The 24,053-nt window shown below is 42.9% G+C and overlaps 1 protein-coding gene across 1 annotated transcript in view; it reads right to left on the bottom strand.

Annotated features, from left to right (window-relative positions):
- Positions 1-987: 987 nt before the first annotated feature.
- The window catches only part of arhgap35a (Rho GTPase activating protein 35a), a 57,870-nt gene continuing 34,804 nt past the window's right edge, over positions 988-24,053 (bottom strand). Inside the window, exons 2-7 of the mRNA XM_026192419.2 lie at positions 16,861-20,695; positions 11,439-11,571; positions 6,574-6,651; positions 4,348-4,479; positions 2,703-2,808; positions 988-1,793 (exon numbers count right to left, since the gene is read on the bottom strand). Of these exons, the coding sequence (XP_026048204.1) occupies positions 1,322-1,793; positions 2,703-2,808; positions 4,348-4,479; positions 6,574-6,651; positions 11,439-11,571; positions 16,861-20,580 (4,641 nt within the window). The 5' untranslated portion in view covers positions 20,581-20,695 and the 3' untranslated portion in view covers positions 988-1,321. The remainder of the gene's footprint in view (positions 1,794-2,702; positions 2,809-4,347; positions 4,480-6,573; positions 6,652-11,438; positions 11,572-16,860; positions 20,696-24,053) is intronic.

Genomic DNA, 24,053 nt, shown 5'->3' with positions numbered 1-24,053 from the left:
CTCACTCGTGAATCCACCACAGCGTGAAAGAAGAAACATGACAGGCGGGGATCCAAACCTGGAATTATTTCCACTCTCTGTCTAATGCAGGGAATTTCAACAAAACGTCAGGGATACAGGTGTGCTCAGGGAAGCAGCCAGCCAGCCAGCCACACATTACACTAGTTGCCAGTTCGGCTGGGATTTTTCATAAATGAACAACATAATAAAAACAAATGGGGACAGTGGTAATGGGAACGTTGACTGAAGGCTTTCACCAAATAAAATAAAATAATCACATTTTAAGCTGTTTGTGTTTACGAGAACAGAGCATGAGGATGAAGTTCAAAGTGACAGAGAGTGGGAGGAGCCTTCCCAAAAATGCATAGACAGCACAGTGCCCACAATCCTTTGCTCTAATTTGCTGCCCAGTAGATCCAGTCGGGTGAGTTTTTTTTTTTTTTTTTTTTTTTTTTTTAATGTGCTTGGCGTACTGCCTCAACTAAAACTGATTCTGTCTGTGTGTGTGTGTGCGGCAGAGTAAAGGGTTGACAGATAGGAATTTGTGATCGAGGAGAACATCCTGTTGGGTGAGCAGCAACTCGTGTCTCTTGCTCAAGTCCTCTGTACAGTGGTGAAAGAAACAAATGTGTGTGTTCAGGCTCTCTTATCCACTTTGTCTCAGATGCAGCCTCCAATTACATACAGCAGGTGGATTGATTTGCAGAAAAAAAAAAAAAAATGAAAAAACAAACGTGTGCAGGCCACCAAATTTCCCAGCACAATCAGAAGCTAAGGGACTGAGGAGAATGGCTGTTGGAGGCACACTGGCCACTGGGTGTTTGCATTAAGTGCATGGTTGTGTGTACGCTGAAGCAATCCCAACATAAAGGACTACACATTCACCCTTGTAATTTACTTCTTAGTCCCTCCCTGAGTCCCTTTAACAATTACTGATACATCTGACTCTTCATTCGCCTGTTTGTCTGTAGATTTGCTATAAGGCAAGGAGGGCAGATCTAGATGAAGTGAGACTGAGAGACAGAAAGGGATAAAGTGGCAGGGAGGGAGAAAGATCATACTGTCAGTTCAAAGGCTCCTCAGTGTTTCTCCTTCCTGGCTTCTGTGTGTCCGTTTTTCTGAAAGCACTGAAGGCTGAAATAAATGCCCCCCTTCTTCTCCCTGTACATACTGCATCTCACTCGCTCTCTCCCAACTTCCTACTTCAATTCATCTCCTTCACATCGTTCCCAAAACTTCAAAATCTCTCATTCTGAAACCTTTAAACTGAATCTTGTTATCCTTCTGCTTTTTCCCCCTCCGCTTTCCCTTGATCCCTGATTCACAGTGTGTGTTGCTCTGTCGGGGGGTGATGCGGGTGCAGGGAGGGGGGCAGCAGGGCCGGGAGCGGCGACTGGGGAGTAGGAGGCGGGGAATGGGATGGGGACTGATGCTGATGGGAATGATGGTGGATAGGAGGACCATAGTGAGGAATAACAGGTGGAGTGGCAGGGAGGACGTAGGGAGTTGGGGACGGAGCTGTTGAGGATGAGTAGCCTCCAGCCATGCAGGAGTAGGCAGAGGTTCCTCCTCCGGAGAGCGTAGCTGTGGGGGAGCCAGGGAGGCCGTCAGCCAGTGGCTGATTGTAGAAGAAGTATGCACACTGTTGGATGAAGCTCTCGATGATTGTCTGGTAGGTGCGGGTAGCAGTCAGAGCATCCATGGTGGTGAAGTCTGGTCTCATGAGCGTGGGCCAGAAACAGATGGACAAGTTCTCACTGGTCATCAAGTTCATCTTGTTGTTCTGGCTCACCCTGGAAAACAGAAAGAAAGAAGTGAAATTATATGATCATTGTCGGCAGGCTACCCCCCCCCCCCCCCAAATATCTGTAGGAAACATTTTTGATAAAACTCAAAGTTTCTAGAAAAAAACTCATTATTTTGAAAACAAACATAAATCATACATAAAAGTAAACCAACACAGTTCCAGTGAACAGGTTGCACACATTATTATTTGTTTATGTAAAGGAATGACATTGCTTCACTTCGCTAGGTTGCATCGACAACATCACACCACTGTCAACAGGAACATGGTGACATTGGTTATGCACATGCACCTAATCAAAATCAGTGTTTTATTTTATGTCTTAAATCTTGAATTGGCCCAGGATCTGATAAGGTCCTTCAGAGCATGAGCGTGTTTCACAAATTTTGAGTTTAGAATCTCACAGAATATAATTACGTTTTTTTCTTATGATGTGAAGTTCAAGAGTCTCTCAATTTACAACCATGTAGAGGTGAAACTGTCTCTTGATAAGATAAAGAAAGCCCAAACTGTAAAATAACCTTATTTTTTTAATAACTGATATGCCCCTTCTTTTTTATTTAATCATCCTGTCACCTTTAGAGGGGGTTAGGCCCTCAGGTCGATGGCCACTATTTTATATACACTTTTGAATTCAGGTTTCAGTTTTCCTGACACATGCTGATAACAGAATTATTCATTTATTACATAAATTAAAATGTAACATCCACTACCCTCCATTTCAAAATAGAGATAACGTGACCACGGCATTAATGACGATCATTTCTCAGACTGAGTAAAACCTCTGTTCATCAGTAAGCTCATCACACTGATATCACCCTTGGGTCACTTGACTGTCTGACCAGTGGTGTAGTCAGCACAGTCGCCAGAAGTCATCTGACCCCCACCGTTCACTCACTTGTTCAAGTGGCTGATGACATATTTGAAGACCTCATAATTCTCCTTAGGGAAGCGGCGCAGAACATCCTTCATCGTCTGGAAGCGCTGCTCCCTGTCGTTGATCTCTGAATGGTGGCAAAGAGAGACGGGAGGTTAGCAGGAGGGAGAAAAGTGGCTGAAAGACAAGATTAGAAGAATCTGAGGAGAAGATGTCAGGGGAGAGCGAGTGGAGAGTAAAGAAAGATTAGGAAGGGATGGGGAGAGCACAACTGAATAGCAGAGAGCTTGAAGAGCATGGGGAGGCAATTTCAGCTCTAAAAGCAGAGGTCTGTGCAGGACACATTGATTTAATCCTAATATAAAATTTTCTCCCTGACAAAATCAGAAATATTTGAACGGACTCCAGACTAGATTCATAAAAATAATATATAAAAAAAAAACAAAAAAACCCCCCCATTGGACAAGGACCGCACACATTGCAGCAGAAATACACCATGCATACACCCATTACAGTGTCCTGCAGCTTACAGCAACACACACACACACACACTCGCACACTGACACACACTCAGGGTGTGTTAAGCCTGATGGCAGTGAGGAGTGAGTCAGACAAACTGACGTCACCGGCTAACACAGTCCATTGAGAGTGCGGGAGTTTGTGTGTGTGTGTGTGCGTGAGTGAGGCAGAGAGCAGCAGCGAGAAACAGCAGATGTTCTCCTGCACATCACAAACATGATTTACAGTCGCACAATCTGAGTTTGTATTCCCACAATGAGGTCAGTGCGGATCAAAAACAGATCTGGGACCGAACGACTTTACACAGTCACAGTTTCCTCCCGCTCTACATCCATCACGAGCGATCAAAACTTAACTCGAGTTCCTTACAGCTTATTTAAAGTAATGTCACCATGACAATATCCACCAAAAATCCACCCACCAGCTTTTCTCTCAGTCGCCTTTTTCTCCACCTCTCTGCTAACCCCAATTTGCTATTTTCCACAAATGACGCCTTTCTCATCTCCAACTCTACCATAATTTTTCTTCTTCTTTCACCCTCACTTCTTTTCCTCTATTGTGGTACAGACTGCAGGAGCTTTATCAGGTCTCTGTCACAGCTGAAAGGTCACGCTGGGGGCGTTAGAAAACAAACACACACACACTCAAAGACATGGGATGCAGAGCTCGGTGAGTGACAGCAGCCTCACGGCCCAGGGTTAAATCTCTCTGGCGTGATGCAAGACTAAGCTATGCTTTAAATCGCCATTCTGACAGATTACAGGACACAAAGAGAAAAAGCGAGGCTGTGGAGAGGGCAGGGGCACTCTCGTTTATCTAACATATTTTCTCATGACTTCATCCAGACCCTAGTGCTCCTGCATCCCTCATCACGCTGCGCAATCAGCCCCGTATCCTCCTTCTCAAAGCCTTAAATATTCTCCCCTCCATCCATTTCTCCTCCTCCCGTTTCCAGCCCTTTACCAAGTGACAAATCCAATTCTCCCCATGGGTGGATTTGGATTGCAGGAGTATTGCTTGTTAGGTTAAAGAAAAGTTACAATGAAGGGGAAAGGATTTCAGGCAAAATCCAATCCATCCTCGGGTTTTAGTGCAGAATTCCCCACACATGCCTCAACCTCACCGTCCCCACAGCCCCAGGACTTACTGAAGGCCTCCACCAGCTCTGTCTGCATGCTGTAGGGCACCAGAGGGTCAGGTAGCTCAGAGAAGAAGGCCTTCATGGCACCTGCCACTGTGTTGATGGTGAAGTCTTTCTCCACCAGATCGAGGCTGTGGTCTAAGGGGAAAAAAAATGAAAGGGAAATTCGACATTTTAAATGCAAGACAGATGTATGCCAAATATATACATCCCAACTGTGCATGCATAGAATGTATAAGAAAAAATAACTCTTCTAATTTCATCTAGTCATCACGCCGGTATCATGAGATCAATGCTTTATCCCTGGACCACACAAGTAAAAGAAGGCAATTTAATACATTTGAGGACAGTGAACAAAATGGTACCACGTAGGGATGCATACATATTTATTGTTTTCCTCATTATTTAGTCCCCCTCTGCTGCAGGGAAAGAGAGTAATCTCTATTATGAAAAATAGCTGAACTGTCTTTCGGCTCTTTGTGCCATCTTTGAAGATATAGCCTAGCCAGTGCAAAATTCATTCACCGAACTGATGCCACTGTTGTGTGATTATCAGTGTTATCCTTTTGGCCAATCAGTCAATACGTTTGATCAATACTTCTTTGCATCCATGGAACCGATTAACTTTTCATTCTGTGCTACTATTTTTTTCTTTGCTCATTGTACTCACCTTTGAATATAAAACTACACAAATTCAATACAGCAGCATATGACATAATGCAATCTTGAATGGCAGCTTCTTCTTTTTTTTTTTGGGCTGCTCCTTTTAGGGGTCCATCTTCGTCTCACCCAATCGCTAGCATCCCCTTCTGTCACACCAATCCTCTTCATATCACAATATCACTACATTCATAAACCTTCTCTGTGGTATTTCTATTTTCTTCCTGCCTGGCAGCTCCATCTTTAACATCCTTTGTCCAATATATTCACCATCCCTCCTCTGCACTTGTCTAAACCAGGTCATTCTTGCTGAGATGATTCTCTGATGTACTCATTACTAATCTTGTCCTTCCTCGTCACTCCCAGTGAAAATCTTAGCCTGTTTAACCCAGCCACCTGCAGTTCCACCTCCTGTCCAAACCATAGATCATAGCAGGTTTCAGTATCATCTTGTAAACCTTACCCAATATTTCAAACTTTCCGAGATCTATTCCCATTAACAGCAGTGCCTTGTAGAAATAATGGGAGATGATATAAATAATTTTTGTTTAATATGATGATGCACTTCAATTTGCTAGGTCTTCATAATGCCAATTTTCCTAGATGCTTCCAGTGTCACACATCTTAGAGACAAGGCTGGCCAAACAGACTTCTCACTTCATAGTTTACTTGATATAAATATCAAAGTAAACTATATCAAATAGCATCTCTGTTGATGTACCACAAATCATTTTAGTTAATAAACATAGTTAAATAGAACAATCAACGACAGATAATTGTAAAGTTAATTTGAGCAAAGAAAGAAACCAATAGAGCACCACTCTCCCAGAGAGCGTGTGTGTGGGAGACTTAATTAAAAAAGCCATTTTCTGATAACTTGTTACTTTACAAAGGTAGTATGTGCAGAAAAAAAGAGGCAAAACAGACAAGTCTCACAGCTTCAGTTTAACAAGTTCTTGAAAGTCTGATTTGAGCTCCCACTTTTAGAGTTTCCAAGCATAGAGCTTCTGATGCTGCTTCACCTGTGATGAGTTATCTGAATCTTCGTGGAAGCGACGAAGTGCCATCTTCAGCACTGCTATGAGACACCTGCGCTGTAGCTTCACCTGTAATTGTCTTGTCCCATCAGCCTGAGGCTCAGAATGATTCAACACTGGGTTTCAACTCTGATTACCAGAGTAGGATTTAACCTCAACCAGCCGTGGATGCATGAATACACACACACACGAGCCATCTTTCTGCGCCATCTATCTCGGCAGCTGCAAGCTTCATTAACCAAACCAATCTGCAGGCAATTAACTGCCCACACCAGACAGCCACATGCATGGAGACACACATCGAGGGCTCTTGTACCAAGTGAAGCTGCAAGCGCGCAGAGAAGCAGGTAGACGATGGAGGAGGAAGTAATCTAAGAGGAAGTGAAGGCCAATTCCCTCAGAAGAATTAATGCTCCAAGGTTAATTAAGGTGATACAAGATTGTAACAGATAGAAGCAGACAGACACCTGTAGGTGTGCATCTGAGGCATATGTGCACATGTACGTGTGAGTACAGTAGGCACAAAGTAACACACCTTGCTCAAATTGCCGCTGCATGCTCTCCATATCTGCCTTGTTCCCACAGACCCTGTAGATGCCCTCTGTGTTCAGGCCTGGTGGAAAGAGAAAGAAAGAGAGAAATGGTATTAGCTCACAGTTATTTTCATATGTTTAATTTGCAACAAGTGTCAACTATACGTGGGAGCTGCTGAAATAACATAGAATTGTGTGAGAAAAAGTACAGCTACTGAAGGCTGTGCTTTTTGCCTATGTCCCCTTCAATCTAAACACACTATTAGCACAATTTATTAAACCCATAAAGCACTCCTGCAGGTCTGCTAATAGCCCATTGGTCCATTGTGAGAAATTCAGGCCATCTTAGTGCCACAATGCTATAAAATAACATGAGAAATTGTAATTTGTTTTTCACAAGCTTTTTCTCTCCAAGTTAAAGTCAATTTGCAGCCTAAACTCAACCACAATAATATGTACTTTATAAGAAAAGCAATGAAATCAAGCTAAAATTCCAAGTCATGATTTGACATTCTGAACAGACTGATAAAGAATTGTAGCAAATATGAATCCCTCAAACATGAGATCTCAAACCACGAACACAAGACAAAAGAGTAGCAATGAGTGCTACTTTTCCTACAAGCCTTACTGCTCCTATTGCTTACTGTTTAAATTTGTGTTTTTCCAGACTTTTAATGGCTCACAGCAGGTGCGCACTAATGCAACATGATTGAGGTAGCCAATTAAATGCTTATTATGTCAGGCTGTTGGATTTTATAATCTGTTTACTGCAATAATCTATTCTAATATAACCTACTATAATTTTTGACAAATGCACTGATTTTTCATACCAACTACGGCAAACACTTTCTTTACATATTAGAAAGTTTGCTAGTAGTCCAGAACACACACACCTAATGAACAAATTGGAAAAACTGCAAACAAGCCAAAGTGGGACAGAAAGACACATGGAGTGCCAGCATAAATGAAAGTGCACTTCATTTTGGTTAATTAATATATTTCCCCCCCCAAATCTACATCCTTAAAATCCTGTATTCGCTGACACATTGGTGGCAATCTAAGAAGACAAAGAGCAATCCAGAGGGAGTAAAGGAGATGGGGAGTGGCAGAAAAAAAATGGGGCCTGAAAGGAACAGGCAGGGAGGAAATGAGAGAGCTCTCAGTCAAGGCATACAACATTGATCTCCTCCCCTCCTACCAATCAATTACCCACAAAAGCTTTTCGAGCCAGACACTAGGAAAACAGGGATGGGAGGACAGATACGGAGAGAGGGAGCAGTGTAGTAGTGGTGTGGTGAGGGAGAGATAGGTGCAAAATAGAAAAAGCACCCGAGGATGGGATGGCCACTGGGGGAGTGTGAGGATGCATAGTCAAGACTGATGAAAGAGAGAATGAGAAAAAATAAAGGGATTAAGATAAGGAGGGCTAACCAGAAGGATGGAAAACTCCAAAACACACTACTGAGGGAGGTTAGGGGACAATGAGAAGAAGCTAGTGGCTATAGAAGGTGGAAAAAAAAAAAATTCCTTGTCCTCCTGATAAAATCACTCCAGGGGCACGGCAAAAATAAAAATTTCCCTATGACAAACAACTTTTTTTCTGCCCCCTCAGACATTTTCTTATATACCTTTTTAAGGCTTTTCCAATTCATAAAACAGTTTATATTCAACAAATGAATTATTGTCAGCTTTGGTGCATATACCTTTAAGCACTGCACACACATTTTAAACCAGAACAAAAACCTAAACTACACTAATCTGTGGTGACTTGTTAGCTTCCAGGAGCAATCAAATGGTCAAAAATGCCTGTGGCCCTGCAATCACACAAACCAAGAGTGCGATAAATGTTCCCGCTGCGTTAGAGGCTGCGATTCTGCAGAGTGTTACTATCTGACACCACTCCAGCTGATCCCACATCAGCCCAGATCCCAGTCTCTCTCAGGGTTCAGCAGCCCAGAGGCTGATTTCATAGTTCACCATGGAGACGAGCGGTCGCTGGGTGCTGCCCTTTTCGTCGCTATGGAGGCTTGTACGGCCGGCAGATATGCCTGCACACGCTAAGACACATTCATCACCTCAGTACCCATGAGCAGAGCACACTGCGACTACCACGCTGAGAAAGCCGGAGCTGAGAAGAGATAACAGCAGTCGCTGTGGATTGATTTTATATAGCTGCTTTTCTACAAGCTCAGAATGCATGAAAATAACACAAAATACCACATCCACTCCTATTATTCTCAAGGACAAAGAGAGTGAGCAATGAAGCACGAATAAAAGAAGCAACAGAAGACTTTAGGATTGAAACTACAAGAAGAGAAAAAAAGTGTTTTATTCACAACCAGAAAAAAATATGATTATGAACATTTGTGGGGCTTTTTATGTATATATTAAGGACTGGAGGATTACCTTTCATATTTACACAGCTGCATATAAGCAGGGACAGGGTTTGAAGCGAGACTATAAAACAAAATATCGATCATCTCTTTCACTGAAGTTCTAGTTTTTGAGATATTGACTGTAGAGATATTTGGCTTATGTTGGAATATAATGGCACGAGAAGGGTAAAATAAGCCATCCAACCATCCCTCTACCTGAGCTGAAAGCTAACTGCAAGCGTAATTTGGCTGGTGGATATAGTTTGGTATAAAGTAGTTTAAGTAACTGGGTCATGACGTCAGGAAAGAGACACTTTCACAGAGTTTCTCAGATATATTTTTCTTTTTAAGCAGTGCAAGATGAGCTAAGGCAATTTCCATCATATTCAAGAGAAGGCATACATCTCTGCATCCAGTATCTCCAAACCTGGGTAACTCACACCAAATCGAATTTGATGGACAAATTGGTGGAAAAACATGTTTATTTGATTTCGGGCTGAACTCTTCCTTCAAGTTAGCGCTAAGTGTTTTTGTTCGAGGTAAAAGGAAAAGGGAAGGATGTAGGTTAAAGCGGCAGGTCCAAGGTCAGCTTGACAACGTCAGTCATTACCAGCTCGCACTGTAGTGACAAACATAGTGTCAGTGCTGTAAAGTAATTTCCTGAGAGTGTGATTATACCCAGAGATTACGGACGCAGATAGGATAAGTAAAGTCTGACTTTACAGCAGCTGCAATCAAAACTAAATAGCACACTGTAGCTCATTTCCCCTTCCAGTCCCAGAATTGTGCCCCGTGTGTGTGTGTATATATATATATATATATATATATATATATATACATACATACACACACATATACATACATACATACGCTGTTGGTTAATAAGATGTGTGAAGTTATACTGCTTACACATGCCTATACTCATAGGTAAAACCCGAACAAGCCAAACACACAAAAGAAACTTCATAACCATGGTGTAACTAAAACACACCCAACCGCATGCAAACAAAAGGTGTGGGGGAAGGACCAAAAGCAATGAAAGAGGAAACACAGGATTTGAGAACAGTAGGGAAAAAATATGATGACTAGACAAGGGTGACAACAGGACAGGGAAAGAAAAAGAAATGTGTGCTAGGAAGAAGATGAAGGAAATCAAATGTGACAAGTGTAGGTACTCTGAGAGATGGAGGGAGGAGGAGGAGCAGATCAGGAGAAAGAAGTTGAGAAACAAGGACACAAAAAGAGACGAGGGGAAAGGAAACGGCGCATTAGGAGAAATACTACAAAGCAGCGAGTGAGGATAATAGGTGGAAAATACCTCCCGAGGAGCTTGGAATTCACTCTTGTGCGTACTTGAATGCATATGCAACCAGTTTTTCTACTTTAACCAGGTGCAACTGCTGTAGCCACTTCCAGTGAACATCTGAACAGGGCGAGGTGAAACCTATCATGACGCTTTGTTATCGAGAGCTTTGCCCCTACGCTCCTGCACAGAGGAAGGCGGATGTTTTGTAAGGCCGCAGTAATCCACAAATACTGAGTCTTTAATCAGGACAGAGATTACAGTGGAATGCACTGGCATGTCAGTAAGCTTGGCCAAATGCAACTCCCATTATGAAGTTAATGTGTGCACATTTTTTTTTATTAACTGACGGCTTGAGTAGCTAAAATCCTTTTTATGGATCCAGCCGAGAAGAGGGAGAGGCGTGCGATGTCTTCACACGCGCACTGACCCCGCAAGACTTTGCTTCTGGTTTAATGTAACAGCTGGTAACAGAGTGAGAAGCAAGCTGGCAATCCTAGGGCAGTGGGGCAGCTGAGGAGCATGGCAACAGGGTAGCAAGGTTAGAGGAAGCTATCGGAGCGCGTGTGTCTGCGCTTGCAGAGAGGAGGCCAGGCAACAGTCTAAAGACCTGTCAGCGAAACACAGCTGCAAAATTCACATAACACAGAGCAGATGAGAATATTTCATACTAATATTCTAACATACTTCATATTAAAGAAAAATTATGCTGCTTAAAATCAATGATTCTGTTTCTAAGGCAACAGAAAATACTGTCACTATAACCACGGCCATGTTTTCTTTGATGCTTTTACATGAACCACTTGCAACATGCCACATGAACCCTTTAATATTTATGTGAATGATTTCAAATTCAATTCATTTTCTTTTCCTTATAAAAAAGTGGGTTGTAGATGTTCTCCTGTATAGCCCACCTATAGGCTTAGGCACAATCATCAAATAAACCTGAGCAAAGAACAACAGAGACAAAGAAAATGCGTGAATGTAAATGTAAACCGACCAAGAAGAGAGGACGGATAAGGAAATATCCACCAGAAAAGAAACGATTCACACTAATGGAAGCAGCTGTAGTACATGCAGGGCCACAACAACAAAGTCATTTTATAAGAGTTATTAGCTAAACGACTGAAACACAAGAACCTGCGATGCATTGCACTGGATGCCATTAGGCGTCCGTACAGATCCTTACCCGTTGTTTCAATGAAATGGATGCACTTCTCGATGAAGACTGGGATTGGTCTCTCAGGAGTGACCACAGTGGATAGTGGCATGCCAAAGTAGCCAGGTTTTGAGATGGAATGCCTGGGTTTGGATCGTGGTTTCTAGGAAAAAAAAAAAAGAAAAAAAAAAGATATATCAGAATGTTGGTAGCAAACAAAAGAAGAACATCAACATTTCCTGGTGGCACTGGTCTTGAAATGGCCATGACCTTATTTAAATGTGACTGTGTTGTTATGTTAGCAACTGTGAGACGAGACGTGTATGCACCTATCCCGCACATTCCTTAAAAGGTTAAACTTATATGGCTGCCTTAAGCCCTGATCTGTGCATATACCTGAGAGATATGCATCACTTATTTCATCACTTTATCTCTTCGTTCTTTTGTATGGCATTCTGTTTCTGTTTCTCTCTCTGCTACCGCACGCGCACTGCTGTTAACAGATAATCAAACTCCCTTATTCATTGTTTAAATACTTTCTTACTACCGTTATGGGAGTTGTGATACACTCTTGCAACATTTTTGCCTGCTACTCCGTATGGCTGAGGCGTCAGCAGTAATTGTGCTGTGCCTTAATGGTGTTCAGCAGGGATATTTGAAGGCCTCTGAGCCCTGGATCTCTAGTATGTCTGTCAGCCCCCTGAGGCTCTGGCCTGGAAGGCTGGGTGTCGAGCCAGAGATGCATGGTTGGCTGGACACACAGGCTGCTGGTGCAGTGCAGGCCTGACAGACACAAGAAAAGGAGCAGAGGAGTGCTCATTAGAGGGAAGAAGCACGGCGTGCCCTCTGCTCCAGATACTGGCCTCGCTGCACTCTGCCAAACATTTTCGATTGCACATATATTCACACTCACTCTCAGTGGTACTCGAGGGAACAAGTGGTGATAGATTCATTAAGACCGGGCAGATTAACAAAGGCTCACCTGGAGTTTTTTGCCATCGCCATGGCAAGATATTTTTCATTAGCCTTCTATGAATAAGGCCATTATTAGCACATAACTGTAGGCTAGAGTTATGTCTGTATGTGTCTTACCTTTAACTGTAGTTTCATTTTATCACATTCTTTTAAGAGCTTCAATTTTACATAGGCCAATGAGTTTCACTCTTCAGTCATTAGCGCACTCACTGTGATTTTCCCTTCTTAAATCTTATTAACTGCTAAAATATTAGGCGATGCTTAGTTAGCAAACAAATACATAAGAATATATTTTGCATCCAAGTATTTGCATTGGCCTCAAGACGCTCCTCTATGACAGCCTTCGGTTGACAAAAAAAGTTCAAGTGAAAAAAATCCCTAAATGTCAAAAGATAAGAGTATAACAAAGTATTCCAAGAAGAGTCTGCACCTCCTTCAAGAATCCTGTTAAGGTCTGGACTTGCACTAAGTGATACATGTTAAATACCTGCAGATTCTCAGCCAGTCAGTTACAGCTTCCCAGTTATCGTTCCATCATAACCCCACATGAGCAGATTCCTAAGTCGAATTCCTTCACTTATCACTCCCCAGCTACCTCCTCCACTGCCTCTCTGACACTCCCTGGGACGTCCATGGGACCAGGGGTAGATTTGAACCCTGTATTCATGCGTTCACAAAACACTAACGTAAAGCTTCAATTGAATTTTAGGAACAGCAGAGAACTATTGTTGTTATAACTCGCTGCCAGTTTGGTTTCGAGCTCCATGTTGCAGCTCATAATTTATTTGTGTCCTGTCACACTGAGCGTGTTGTATATCTGTGCCCTATCTCAGTTTAGCAGACTGTCTCTATACGCCCACCCCCTCCTCCTGCATCCACTCTCCTCTCTTACTGTCTTCTCTCCCTGCAGTTTTGCCTTCTGGCCACTCCTTTCAGTTGCTGACTGAGACAGGATATGCTGCCAGCGCTGAGGAGACAAAACAGACCTCTACCACAAAATCAAAACACAACAGATCCTCAACAATAACACGCAGACACCACAGTGAGCATTTACACACACTGTAGGACACTGAAACACAAAGCCACTCAAAAGTTTTATCATAACTCTTATTCCTCTCATCTCCATTTTCTTTCCATGGCTGTTTCTGAGCCTTTTGTTTGACTGTCTCCCTGCCTTTTTTTTCCTGCATGAAGTCAGTAGACAAACTGGGTGACTGAGGAATTTCAAACACTTTTCTTTCTGGCTGAGTAAGTTAGGGGGAGAAAAAAAAAGGTGCAGACGAAAGAGAGAGGAAACGTTTCCGGCCTCTCGCTGAGGGAGGGTGATCAGGACAAACACAGTTGGTCAGCGCCTGAGGTAAAGAGGGCTTTAAAATGGGCTAAGAGTGTAGCTTCCATTATTTGTTCCTAGACGTCATGATTCAGATTGGTAGACAGCGCCCTAAGGCTCTCTCCAAGAAAATGTTTACACTGCATAACGCCAAACGGTCACGTAAAAGACAACTGAAAAACAGGCTGAGTTAACCCCAACCAGCCAACAACAGGAATGGCTGGTTGTTTGCCAATGGAGAGGCACTGCCACAATACATCTCCCTGAAATGACCAAATAACTCAATAAAATGCCTTCCTGAAGGGATTTCAGGCTGCAGCAGACTGAAAATGGACACTTATCTTTCAGACAGCTGCTTAGAAAATAGGTGATGGAACTTGATCACTTTGTTACAACCACAATTAAGCCATAATGGCTTGTAATGTGGATATCCAGATCCCAAGACATGCCGTAGGGCACAAATCATGGGCACTGATATAACTAATGATGCTGACACTGGCCTACCTTCTGTTGGCTTTTTTTTTTCCTTTGGAAATGTGTGGGTTTAAAATGTGTCATGTAGTACTGGGCGGTATGACTGGAAATTTAAATCACAGGGTTTTTATGGATCCACTTTTGCTCTGCCCCTTTGCATAGAGAAGGTCAAAGCGTATGGTTGTGTAAAAATCACAGCTATTACATCTTGTGTACTTGCTAACATACAGTCACCGGCCACCTTGTTGGGTACATGCAAAACTGCTTTTTAATGCAAGCCAATCACGTGGGAATTTAATGCATTTAGGCATGTATACATCGTTAATATGATCTGCAGAAGTTTTAAGTGAAAATTTAAGTGACTCTGAATGTGGCATGGCTGCTGTCAGCATCAACGTTTAGAATTTGGGATGAACATGAAAGCATGCATCCATCCTGCCTTGTTCAGGTTTCTGGTGATGGAATAACATTGTGGAGGACATTTTCTTGGCACACTTTGGGGCTCTTTAAAGGCCACAGTTTACCTGAATACTGTTGCTGACCATGCGACCACAGCGTACCCATCTTCTGATGGCTGCTTCCAGCAGAATAACAGCATGCCACAAAGCTCACGGCATCTCAAACTGACTTCTTGAACATAAGAGTGAGCCCGATGTACTCAAACAGCCTCCACAGTCACCTGATCTTGATCCAATAAAGCACTTTTGGGATTTGGTGGAACAGGAGATTCACATTATTGATGTGCAGGTGACAACTGTGCAGCGACTGTGTGATGCTGTCATGTTAATATAGCCCCAAAGCTCTGAGGAACTTTTGCAGCACCCTGGTGAATCCATGCCACAAAGAATTAAGACCGTTCTGAAGGCAAAAGGATCTAACTCAATACTAGCAAGTACATAATAAAGTGCCACTGAGTGTACTACTTGAACTAGTCTGCTCACAAATCCTGCTACCTTGTGTTTTAAAGGTTCTCACTTTTTTCCCCCCAGTGGGATGAATGGCAACAAGTGCTACAGAATGCGATCTTAGCAGTTGAATTATCCGGGAGGACAGCTTCTATTCAGGTACTTGGACATCACATCTGAGTGTGTGAAAACATTAATCATCCCCCTCCTGTTCCTCTCTGCTGACAGCCATGGTAATTATCACAGACACAGAAGCACAACATACACAGATGTAACTGCTGTTCAGTTGGCACTTCTATACCGCACCATGTGTGTGAATGAACAGCATACCAGGCTGATAAGCCGAACACTGTAAGGTCACTGCATGTGGGTGAGAGACAAGCACAGGAAGGAAAAGAAATGGGGAGACAGAAATCAAGTAAAGTAGGAGATACGTGTGTCCAAAAGACAAGAATATAATGGGGGGAGAGGAAAAAAGTGACAGGAATGTGAGAAGCAGTATGAATCAGCAAGAACAGGAGACCAAACTGAGAATATGAGAAAAGTAACGGAAGGAAGCAAATAAAGATAATCAGTCCAGTCTTAGTCAAAACTTCACTGCAGTACGACAGTAAAAGCAACAAAAACATTACACTACATATAGTGACTCTGCTGTTACATACAGACTTCACATACCGTAGATCAATCTAAAAAGGAAGGTTTTAATTTGAAACAAAGATTACTTTCCTTATATTCTTATTCTGTTTTTTTGCTTGTTAGTGCTATTAGCAGGGATGTTCGCACCTAGTTTTCTAAAAGTCTGCAGTGATTTAGTATCTGTTTTAATCTGTTTTAAGTGCCAGTATAGAAAGACGTTTAAGAACCTTGCAAAAGATCAATGTCTAACATTATTCCTCTAGGGAAACCTGAAGATACCAGATAGAGATGGACACAGACAGATGAAATAGCACAGTCTATACCACGGCTCTGTCCCTATTCATTAAGAGTTTCTGCTTTCTGGTATAGAGGTTTACTGACCAGAGTTTGCCTCCATTATCTCTGATGATCTGGGTAGTTTAGAGGGATCCCACAGAGCGGTCAGTGAAAAAATATTGCAGACATCCTTTTATACAAACCCCCTACAGTATATGTCATGTTATCAGTGGGCTAAGCTTCAGAGAAGACAGATCTTTCTCAACTCATTAGAAATTCCTTGAGTTTAGTTAGAAACACATTTAATCGCAACAGCAAACAGCTGTTCAATCTCAAACAAGAACTAATCATATTGGAGAGATTATGGACATTTTATGCGTCTATTTTCTACATGTATACAGATGAATTTATATAAACTATATGTAAACACACTTGTCTCTTTGAGGTATTTTTCATACAGATTTTCTATACATTATAATTATATGTGAGGCAAATATATTAAAAAGTAAACCTGGCATGTTTTGAATATTTAAAATTAACCATTACAAATGTTTTCTTCTTTTGCTTAAAAAATAATTTTACCTTACTTTAGCATTAGACACTTTAATCTGCCAAAACAATTAAAGGACGTGAGGAGGTTATTAAGAAAATTTTACAGTTTAAAATGCACTTGAGTAGGCGATTGGTTCAATAATAAATACTGAACATTTGGCAATAAAGCTTGGTAACTGTTGTGTTGGAAACTGCTAAACTAAGAAAAAGAAAGTGCTCTGAATTTATGAGTTAATTTACAGAATTTTTTAAACCAAAATGGCACTCATATTGAACTTAAGCAGATAGTTGCATGAACACTAACCTTAGTTCTGCGCAGGCTTTTGAGAATATTTCTCTTTTTAGGATCCTCACTATCCTCAGTGGAGTTGTCTTTCTTAAGTGCTTCGTCATCCTGGCTCGCCTTGAATGAACTCCCCATCTCATCATCGCTGCCGATAGAAAAGCTCGTCCTAAAATTGCTGAACTTCCCAAGCCGTTTGGATCTGTCTCTGTAAAGCTTAGGCTTTATGCCAATCGCAGACAATTTTCTTCTGCGCTCCAGTGAACTGCTATCAGCTTCACTGTCTGACCCATTCCCCCCAGCACTCCCATTTGAATGACCCTTGTTGGCATTGCGGATGGTGATAATCTTGCCCTGTGTGCTGTCATGTGGGACAGAGTAAATATTTTCCTCTTCTGTGTGTCTAGGTTTGCTCACAGCATCCATTGGCTCAGCATAGTCTGAGGGGTCATAGCCACCATCACTACCTCGGGCCCAGGTGACAGCTTGGGGCAAAGAGCGGCGGTTGGTGCCTCCCTGTTGGTCCATGTAAGGGCCAAGATTAACCTTAAGGACTGGCTTGGGCTTCACTTGTGGAGGAACTTTGTTGTTCACCTTGCTCTCAAAAGTGCTAAGCTCGGAAATGAAAGAGAAGGGATCATCTGAATCCATTTCTGACAGCTTGAAGCTTCCCAGTTGGGAGCTGAGAGTATCCTCCCTCAGGGTAGGGTAAGGAGGTGATGGATCAATATCATCTTCTGAGTCCAAAAGTGTAACCGGGCTGGGAGAGCCACCACGAGGGCTGACGCTCTCATTGGTGCATGCCTCTGCTACATTGTCATACATGTGTGTGGCCTCAACAATGGTGCGCTTCTCCATCGCCTCTTTTAAGAAAGGCTGGAAGAGATCTATCTTATGAAGACCACCTACTACGCCACCATGTCCACATATTACCGTGTTAAATCTTGCCTCTATTTCATGAGCCAATTCTTCCCCCTGAATAACTTGTTCCTTAGCAGAGTCTGAATCTGACAGCTCCATCTGGCTCTCCCCTACTGCTAATAACTGGATTGGGATGATGTCTTGTACCTCACACAGAAAAGCACATAATGTCTCCAAAGAGGCCTTGCGGCGAGTAGAGTAAACAGCAATGTAGCCATGGACGAGCCCAGCCTTGCGAAGGGCTAATGAGGAATGGAAGGAGAGCAATGACAGCTCGATATTCTGCTTCTGACCTCCTATACTAAGATCCAGCAGAACAGAGGTGCCACCACCGAGGCTCGAGGAAGGACGACAATGCTGGGGCAAAAGGAAGGGAGCAAGGAGTTGGTCTAGGTCGTAGGTGTCTCCGCACATCAGGCACATGACTATCCTCAGGTCTGCCTCGAGCATTGACTGGGACTGAGAGTCTCTGGAGGATGGAGGAGGTAGTGGAGGGGAGCTGCTCCCTATGTTTCTACGTATTTCTAAGAGTCCTTTCAACATCTGAGTGATCTGCTTCTCGCTGACATTGCGGCCATAACCCATGCCTGGAGAGGCAGGGTCTAGGTAAGAACTCTGTAGCTTTGCAGCTACCTGCTGCCCTTGTTGTATGAGAGTTTGAGCTGTCTCCCCTCCAATATCCCCTATGGACCCCACCCCCCTCTTGGTGACCAGAAGGAGGGACAGTGGCAGTTGAGATAAGCTGTTTTCCCTTTCCCTTCTGCTAATAGTCGACTCTCTAAGCTTCTCTATACTCTCAACAACATAGGAGAGAGATTCCTTTGAATTGTACAAACATAGGCAGCCATGCGGTGTAAAGGTTGGTGTGTAGAAGGAATTAACTGGGAGACGTACATTGCCCTCTATGGGACGGAGGGTCAGCTCATACAGTTTTCCATCTAACACGTACCGGTCGTCACTGGTGCACAAGGCTCTTATCTCATTGGCCATCTCTCTGGCTAGCCCATCTTTTCCTAGAATGACAAGATTTATCCGTTCAGCTCTCCCCCCTTCCAGTCTCGCACAGTCTGATGAAGGGTACCGAGTTGGGAATCTGGAGGCCAGTATCTGCTCTATCTTAGTATCCACACAGTGCGGATTGTTGGGACAGGATTCCTTTGTGGGGTGATAGATAAAGTGGATATGTTTCAGTACAAGAGCATCCCTTTCTGCCTGCAGCTTCTGAAGGGCCTTAAATCTTTGCTCCTCCCCCAGCACTTCTCGAATGGCTCCCATTTTCTCTGTACTCGGTTTTGCATCCAACTCTAACTCATAAAAGAGCTCAGAATATTCAAGGAGCAATTCTTGAAAGTCTTCTTTGGCCCGGTCGATGATTTCTTTCTGGTGTTTATTGTAGATATCCAGATATTCAGCTTCATCCAGCCACTGGTAGAACTCTTCATTCATGATGAAGCTTCTGGCCTCCTCCCATGGCTTCCCTGGTGTGATAAAAGGAGAGACACTTAACTTCTCCTTGAACTCCCATCTCATTTCAGCCCGTTTCCGCTCATTCCTTAGCTGCACCAGATGGGACTCATAAATGGCTTCCGCTGCTGGTGTCTCCAGTAGGTCTTGTGGGATGCGATCATCTTCCATGTTATCAATGTGTGTTGTGGTCTCCCAAGGTGTATCATCTAGCACAACAAACCACTGACAGAAATCTCTTTTAGTCTCCAGGACTTTCTGAACTCCAGACCAGCTCAAGTGGTCTATCTCATCCAACTGTGGTAAGAGTGTAGACAGTGCCTGTGGCAGAGTACTTAGATAGAGCTTCCTAAGTTTCTCTATGTGTTCTTGTTTAAGTCTATGCACATGCTGCTGGAAGAGCTTCTTGGCTTTAGCAGTGCCCTCAAGAAAAACATAGTCCTTGTACTCGGGGGCAGTCTGCATGCGCCGACTGACAACAGGCCAGGTCTCATTGTAGTTCTTTACAATTCGGTTGACCAGCCACTCATAGCGGTCTTTGGCTGAGGCAATCTGTTGACTCTGCTGTTTCAGTGCCTCAAAGTAGGGGATAATCTTGGGCTTTCCCCTACTCTTGTCTATTAATTGAATCAGTGTAAAAAAGGCTAGGTCAACATTGACATTGGAACGTGCTGAGGTTTCTACCACCTGTAGATTCTTCTTAGTTAGGGCAAAAGTGTGTGAGTCTTTAATATACCGCTCAACACCTTCATCACATTTGGTAAGGACCAGAACCACAGGCTTTTTTGTTTTTGCTAGCTGGTTATATAGGTTGGTAACAAACTTCATCTGATCCTCAAAGCTACGGTTCATACCCCTGCTAACATCTACAGAGAGTAAGAAGCCATCCACCATAAGCTTGCCTTCCGGCATCTGTTTCTGCTCAAAGTCTTGCTCCAGCCCCAGCTGATCTGTGCAAAAGTACATCAGCTTTTCAGCTGAAGCCAGCTTGGTGGAAGCTGCCCTCTTGATGTAAGGCTGCAGTGCCGTGCTTCGGTGTGGCTGAAACGTCTGATCATCAATGAACTCAGTCTGCTCCACCACATTTATACGGCATTCTGACCCCTCCTCCATTGTCCTTACAGCCTCTCCCCAGTATAGGAAGTGGTCATTGTTCACTACACGCCCTCCAAAGTCACTGGTACTGAGAACAGAGGTGTGATCTAGGTAGAAGTCATCTGCACTTGGCCGGACAAAGCGGTTACACAGGCAGGACTTGCCCACACCGCATTGCCCTTTCTCCTTCTCTGTGCCGGACAGCCCAAGCACAACCAGGTTGTAGGTGGGTGGCCGCGGATCTTGCTTTTTGGCCATCATCGTTGCTGGCAGAGGCTCATCCTGCCATGCTGGCCGTGAGCTCTAGAGAGAGGAGCAGGCTGCCAAGGAAGCAGGGTTTCCATGCAAGAGAAGCTCACTGGTCTGAGGCTTGGTCCTGCATGATAGAAAGAGAGAGACAAAAGTGAGATTTAATCTAGAGATATACAAAAAAAAAAATTCCACTATTCTAATGATAACCTTTAGCTACTGTGCCTCGCATCTAAATTCCTACTATGTGCCTGTGTTCTGTTAACAATTGTTAATCTCTGATCCTATTCCTCCACTGAATATTTCCTGAAAAGATTGAGGTCAGTGGTAAAGCTGTTGGAATGCTGCATATTACTTAACCCAGCTGTAACTCAGTTAAAGGCAATTTTTTCCCAGTTTAACTCATTTAATTTTAATGCTGCCAGAACTGCAGTGCTAACAGTGGTGCCTTCCACATTTCATTCTCATGTTCATTGCAACGCAATGTGTGTTTTGGCTTATTATCTGGCTTCTAACAGTCTGGTTGGTTTGCCTCACTCGCAGCAACATTGGAGGAAAGTAATGTAGCTCTTTCACTACTGCAGCAAACAGACAAACGACTGTGCACGCAAACATATGCACACAAGTAGCACGACACTCTTGTAGAAAAAGGCACACCAAGCTCTCGGCACCCTAAATGAAAGACACACACAGGAAGATGAAAGAAGATAAGTGTTCCAGAGCTAAAGTTACTAATTGGCCAACTAGGGAAAGCCATCTGCATTTTAAAAGGCTGCATTGCCTGTTGGCTGACTTGTTTCCATCAAAAACATGTTTTCCTATGTTTATAACCAAACAGATAAGAGTTGGCTCCTGTACCATCATTAATGTCATGCATATTTACCTAAATCAGAAGCAAGAAATGGCTGCATTGCAAGTAAGAAAAAGGCAAAAACACATAAGACCATATAGAGATGCTTAGTTGCTCATCTCAGTATTATTTATTCGACTGGTAGATTAGGTCTAAAAATAAGTTAAGAAAAGGGAAAGGATGAGGCATGAAAGGGTGTTACAACACAATTTGTATGGAATGAAAATCTTGTTAAGCTCTCAGACAGATAGCATGCACTGCATTTCAAAATGATGGAGACCACCCCCTCCATGTCATAACTGAGTCATTTATGTAGTAAAAACAGACATTAAAACCACTATTAATCACGAACAGCTCTTTTGACAGAGAACACAAAAGCAGCCAAAGCCTTCATTATTTTTGAATCGAGTTTGTCAGGCAACACAGATCTGCGGATTCCCTAAAATGAACCTCACTGTCCAACTCTGATTCACCAGAGATACGAACAATGACAAGAAAAAATGGTAAGAAACTTGTGTGTGTTAGAAAATAGTGTAGACTTTAAAAAAAGCTACACCCAACCTGCTATGTAATGACTACTACATCTTTTATATACTGCATTTCTGAGTTTCATTTGAAAGGGAGTGCCACTAATCAAAGTTCCCAGCTGAAGCCTAGTGTTTTGCTAAAAGTAAATTCCACTCAGGCTGTGGATTAAAATTACAGAGACAAGAGTGCCCCTGTGCTTAACCAGGTGTATAACCCAGCACCAGCAGGAAAAGGAATCCATATCAAATAGAATACCTCGTGTTTTGATATTTATAGAGGAAACATGCATGAAAAATGCATCAAAGCTCACAGAGGTGGACCAAATCCCTATAATAACAATATGCATTGTACACTGTGTACAGCCTGACTTGATGGTCGATAGGATCAAATATGAATATGACCTAGGAATTGTGATTAATTCATCTCCTTCTCTCGCTGGGTATGTGTGTGTCTACTTGCTTGATAGTATATGAATGTACACACACCACTTTAACTGGATGGGAAGGACTGCACTGTGGTATTTATCGAGGTATCTGTGGGTTAATAACAAACCTGTTCACTGACCTAATTATGTTCGCATTACACAGATGACCTCAGCAGATCCCTCAACTGCATTCACCAGAAAGAAAAGAGACCTGCTGCCCCTGGACATGGTCCACTGACTTAATTGAACATCTATTCAGCATAATAATAATAATCATTTCTTAATATACAGTGTCTACATGATCCTTTGCTGTGCTGTATACAGACATCCTTCACAGACATGAAATTAAAAAGCTGCATGGTACTCAAGACCATCAATAAATACAATACATACTACAATACATATTTGTAGCTGCCATATTATTAGTGGATCCCTCATAGGTGGTAACCTTTAATTTTACAGCTACTGCTAGTCTGTACAGCAATGTCACTTATTATAAATTGCATATACTGCATTTCTTTTTATTCCCCCAGAGTAAACCAAAAGGGATTTCTGGTAGGTCTGCGGGCTCTATTTTTGCATTGCTAGCTTGTAAAACTTATCTCTGTAGCGTAAACTGTTGTGACATGCTTGAAGTAGCTGTCTACTGCATGAGCTGAGAGGGGGTATTACCTTTACAGATAAGTAAGGAAACCCTAGTGAAGAACCACATTAGCATGAATGTTTCATCTGAGCTTGCACATGCGTGCACATAAAGATGACCCAGAATGTATCCTATGTAATCAAGATCCTGGTGATGATCACTTCATGTGTGAAATAGGTCATGTTTGCGACCAGCAGTGAGGGTCTGGATTAAGTGCAGTCAAGCACTCCAAAATTCTATATGGACTTGGCGGCTGGCCAGGCTCAGCACTCTTACAGATGCCCTGCTAGCATCTGCTCTGCTGACCCTACCTATCTTTTTCTAATTATGTTCCCGTGTGTGCAAGGTGTACATGGACCTCCAAGTTCATATAGATTTTGTGACAGTCAGCCCACATATTCACTAGAGCAGAGTGCAAGTTAATGTGTGTGCATGCACGCGTGTGTGTGTATGACAAGGAGATAGGCTTAAAAAGAAAAAAGTAGCAACAAAAAAAAGTGTTGATGTTATTTTTGCTGGTCTGTTGTGAGGATGCAATAGTTTCCAACACAGTGAATAATAGAGAAAAATGAAATGTCTCGCTGAGTGACGGCTGCACCAAAGTCACTGACAGAAACAGAATTTATATTAAACTGCAACTGCACAATTCAGCTTGTTTCTACAGCACGTCTGCTGGCAGCCTAAGTGCAGCATTTCACACAATAGATCTAGTCATTAGGGGAATACATTTCCTCTTTCCCATAAAGACACCACTGCTTGTGCTTAGCTAGTCTCAGTGCAGCAGTCCAGGTGCAGAATAGTCAGGCAGACAGTTTCCTAGTTCACCCCGAGGCCTGGTGTCTGCTGCGCATGTCCAGCCGCATACCACCATCTCGAGGCCCTGGGCTGGTTTAAGGCCTGCGTTGTATCTGCCTTCGACCCTGAAACGTGACAGTAGGCAGAATAACAGGAGATGGAAAGGAGGGCAAGGCACTGTAGGGAGGCAAAGGAGGGTGTGAAGTTTGTACCCCCATCCTCTCCATGTGCACTAACGAGAATGG

The sequence above is a fragment of the Astatotilapia calliptera genome, chromosome 14, assembly GCF_964374335.1.
Source record: "Astatotilapia calliptera chromosome 14, fAstCal68.1, whole genome shotgun sequence".
Taxonomy (NCBI): Eukaryota; Metazoa; Chordata; class Actinopteri; order Cichliformes; family Cichlidae; genus Astatotilapia; species Astatotilapia calliptera.
The sequence above is the reverse complement of the archived record's forward strand: the minus strand, read 5'-3'. Positions and strand labels throughout refer to the sequence as shown.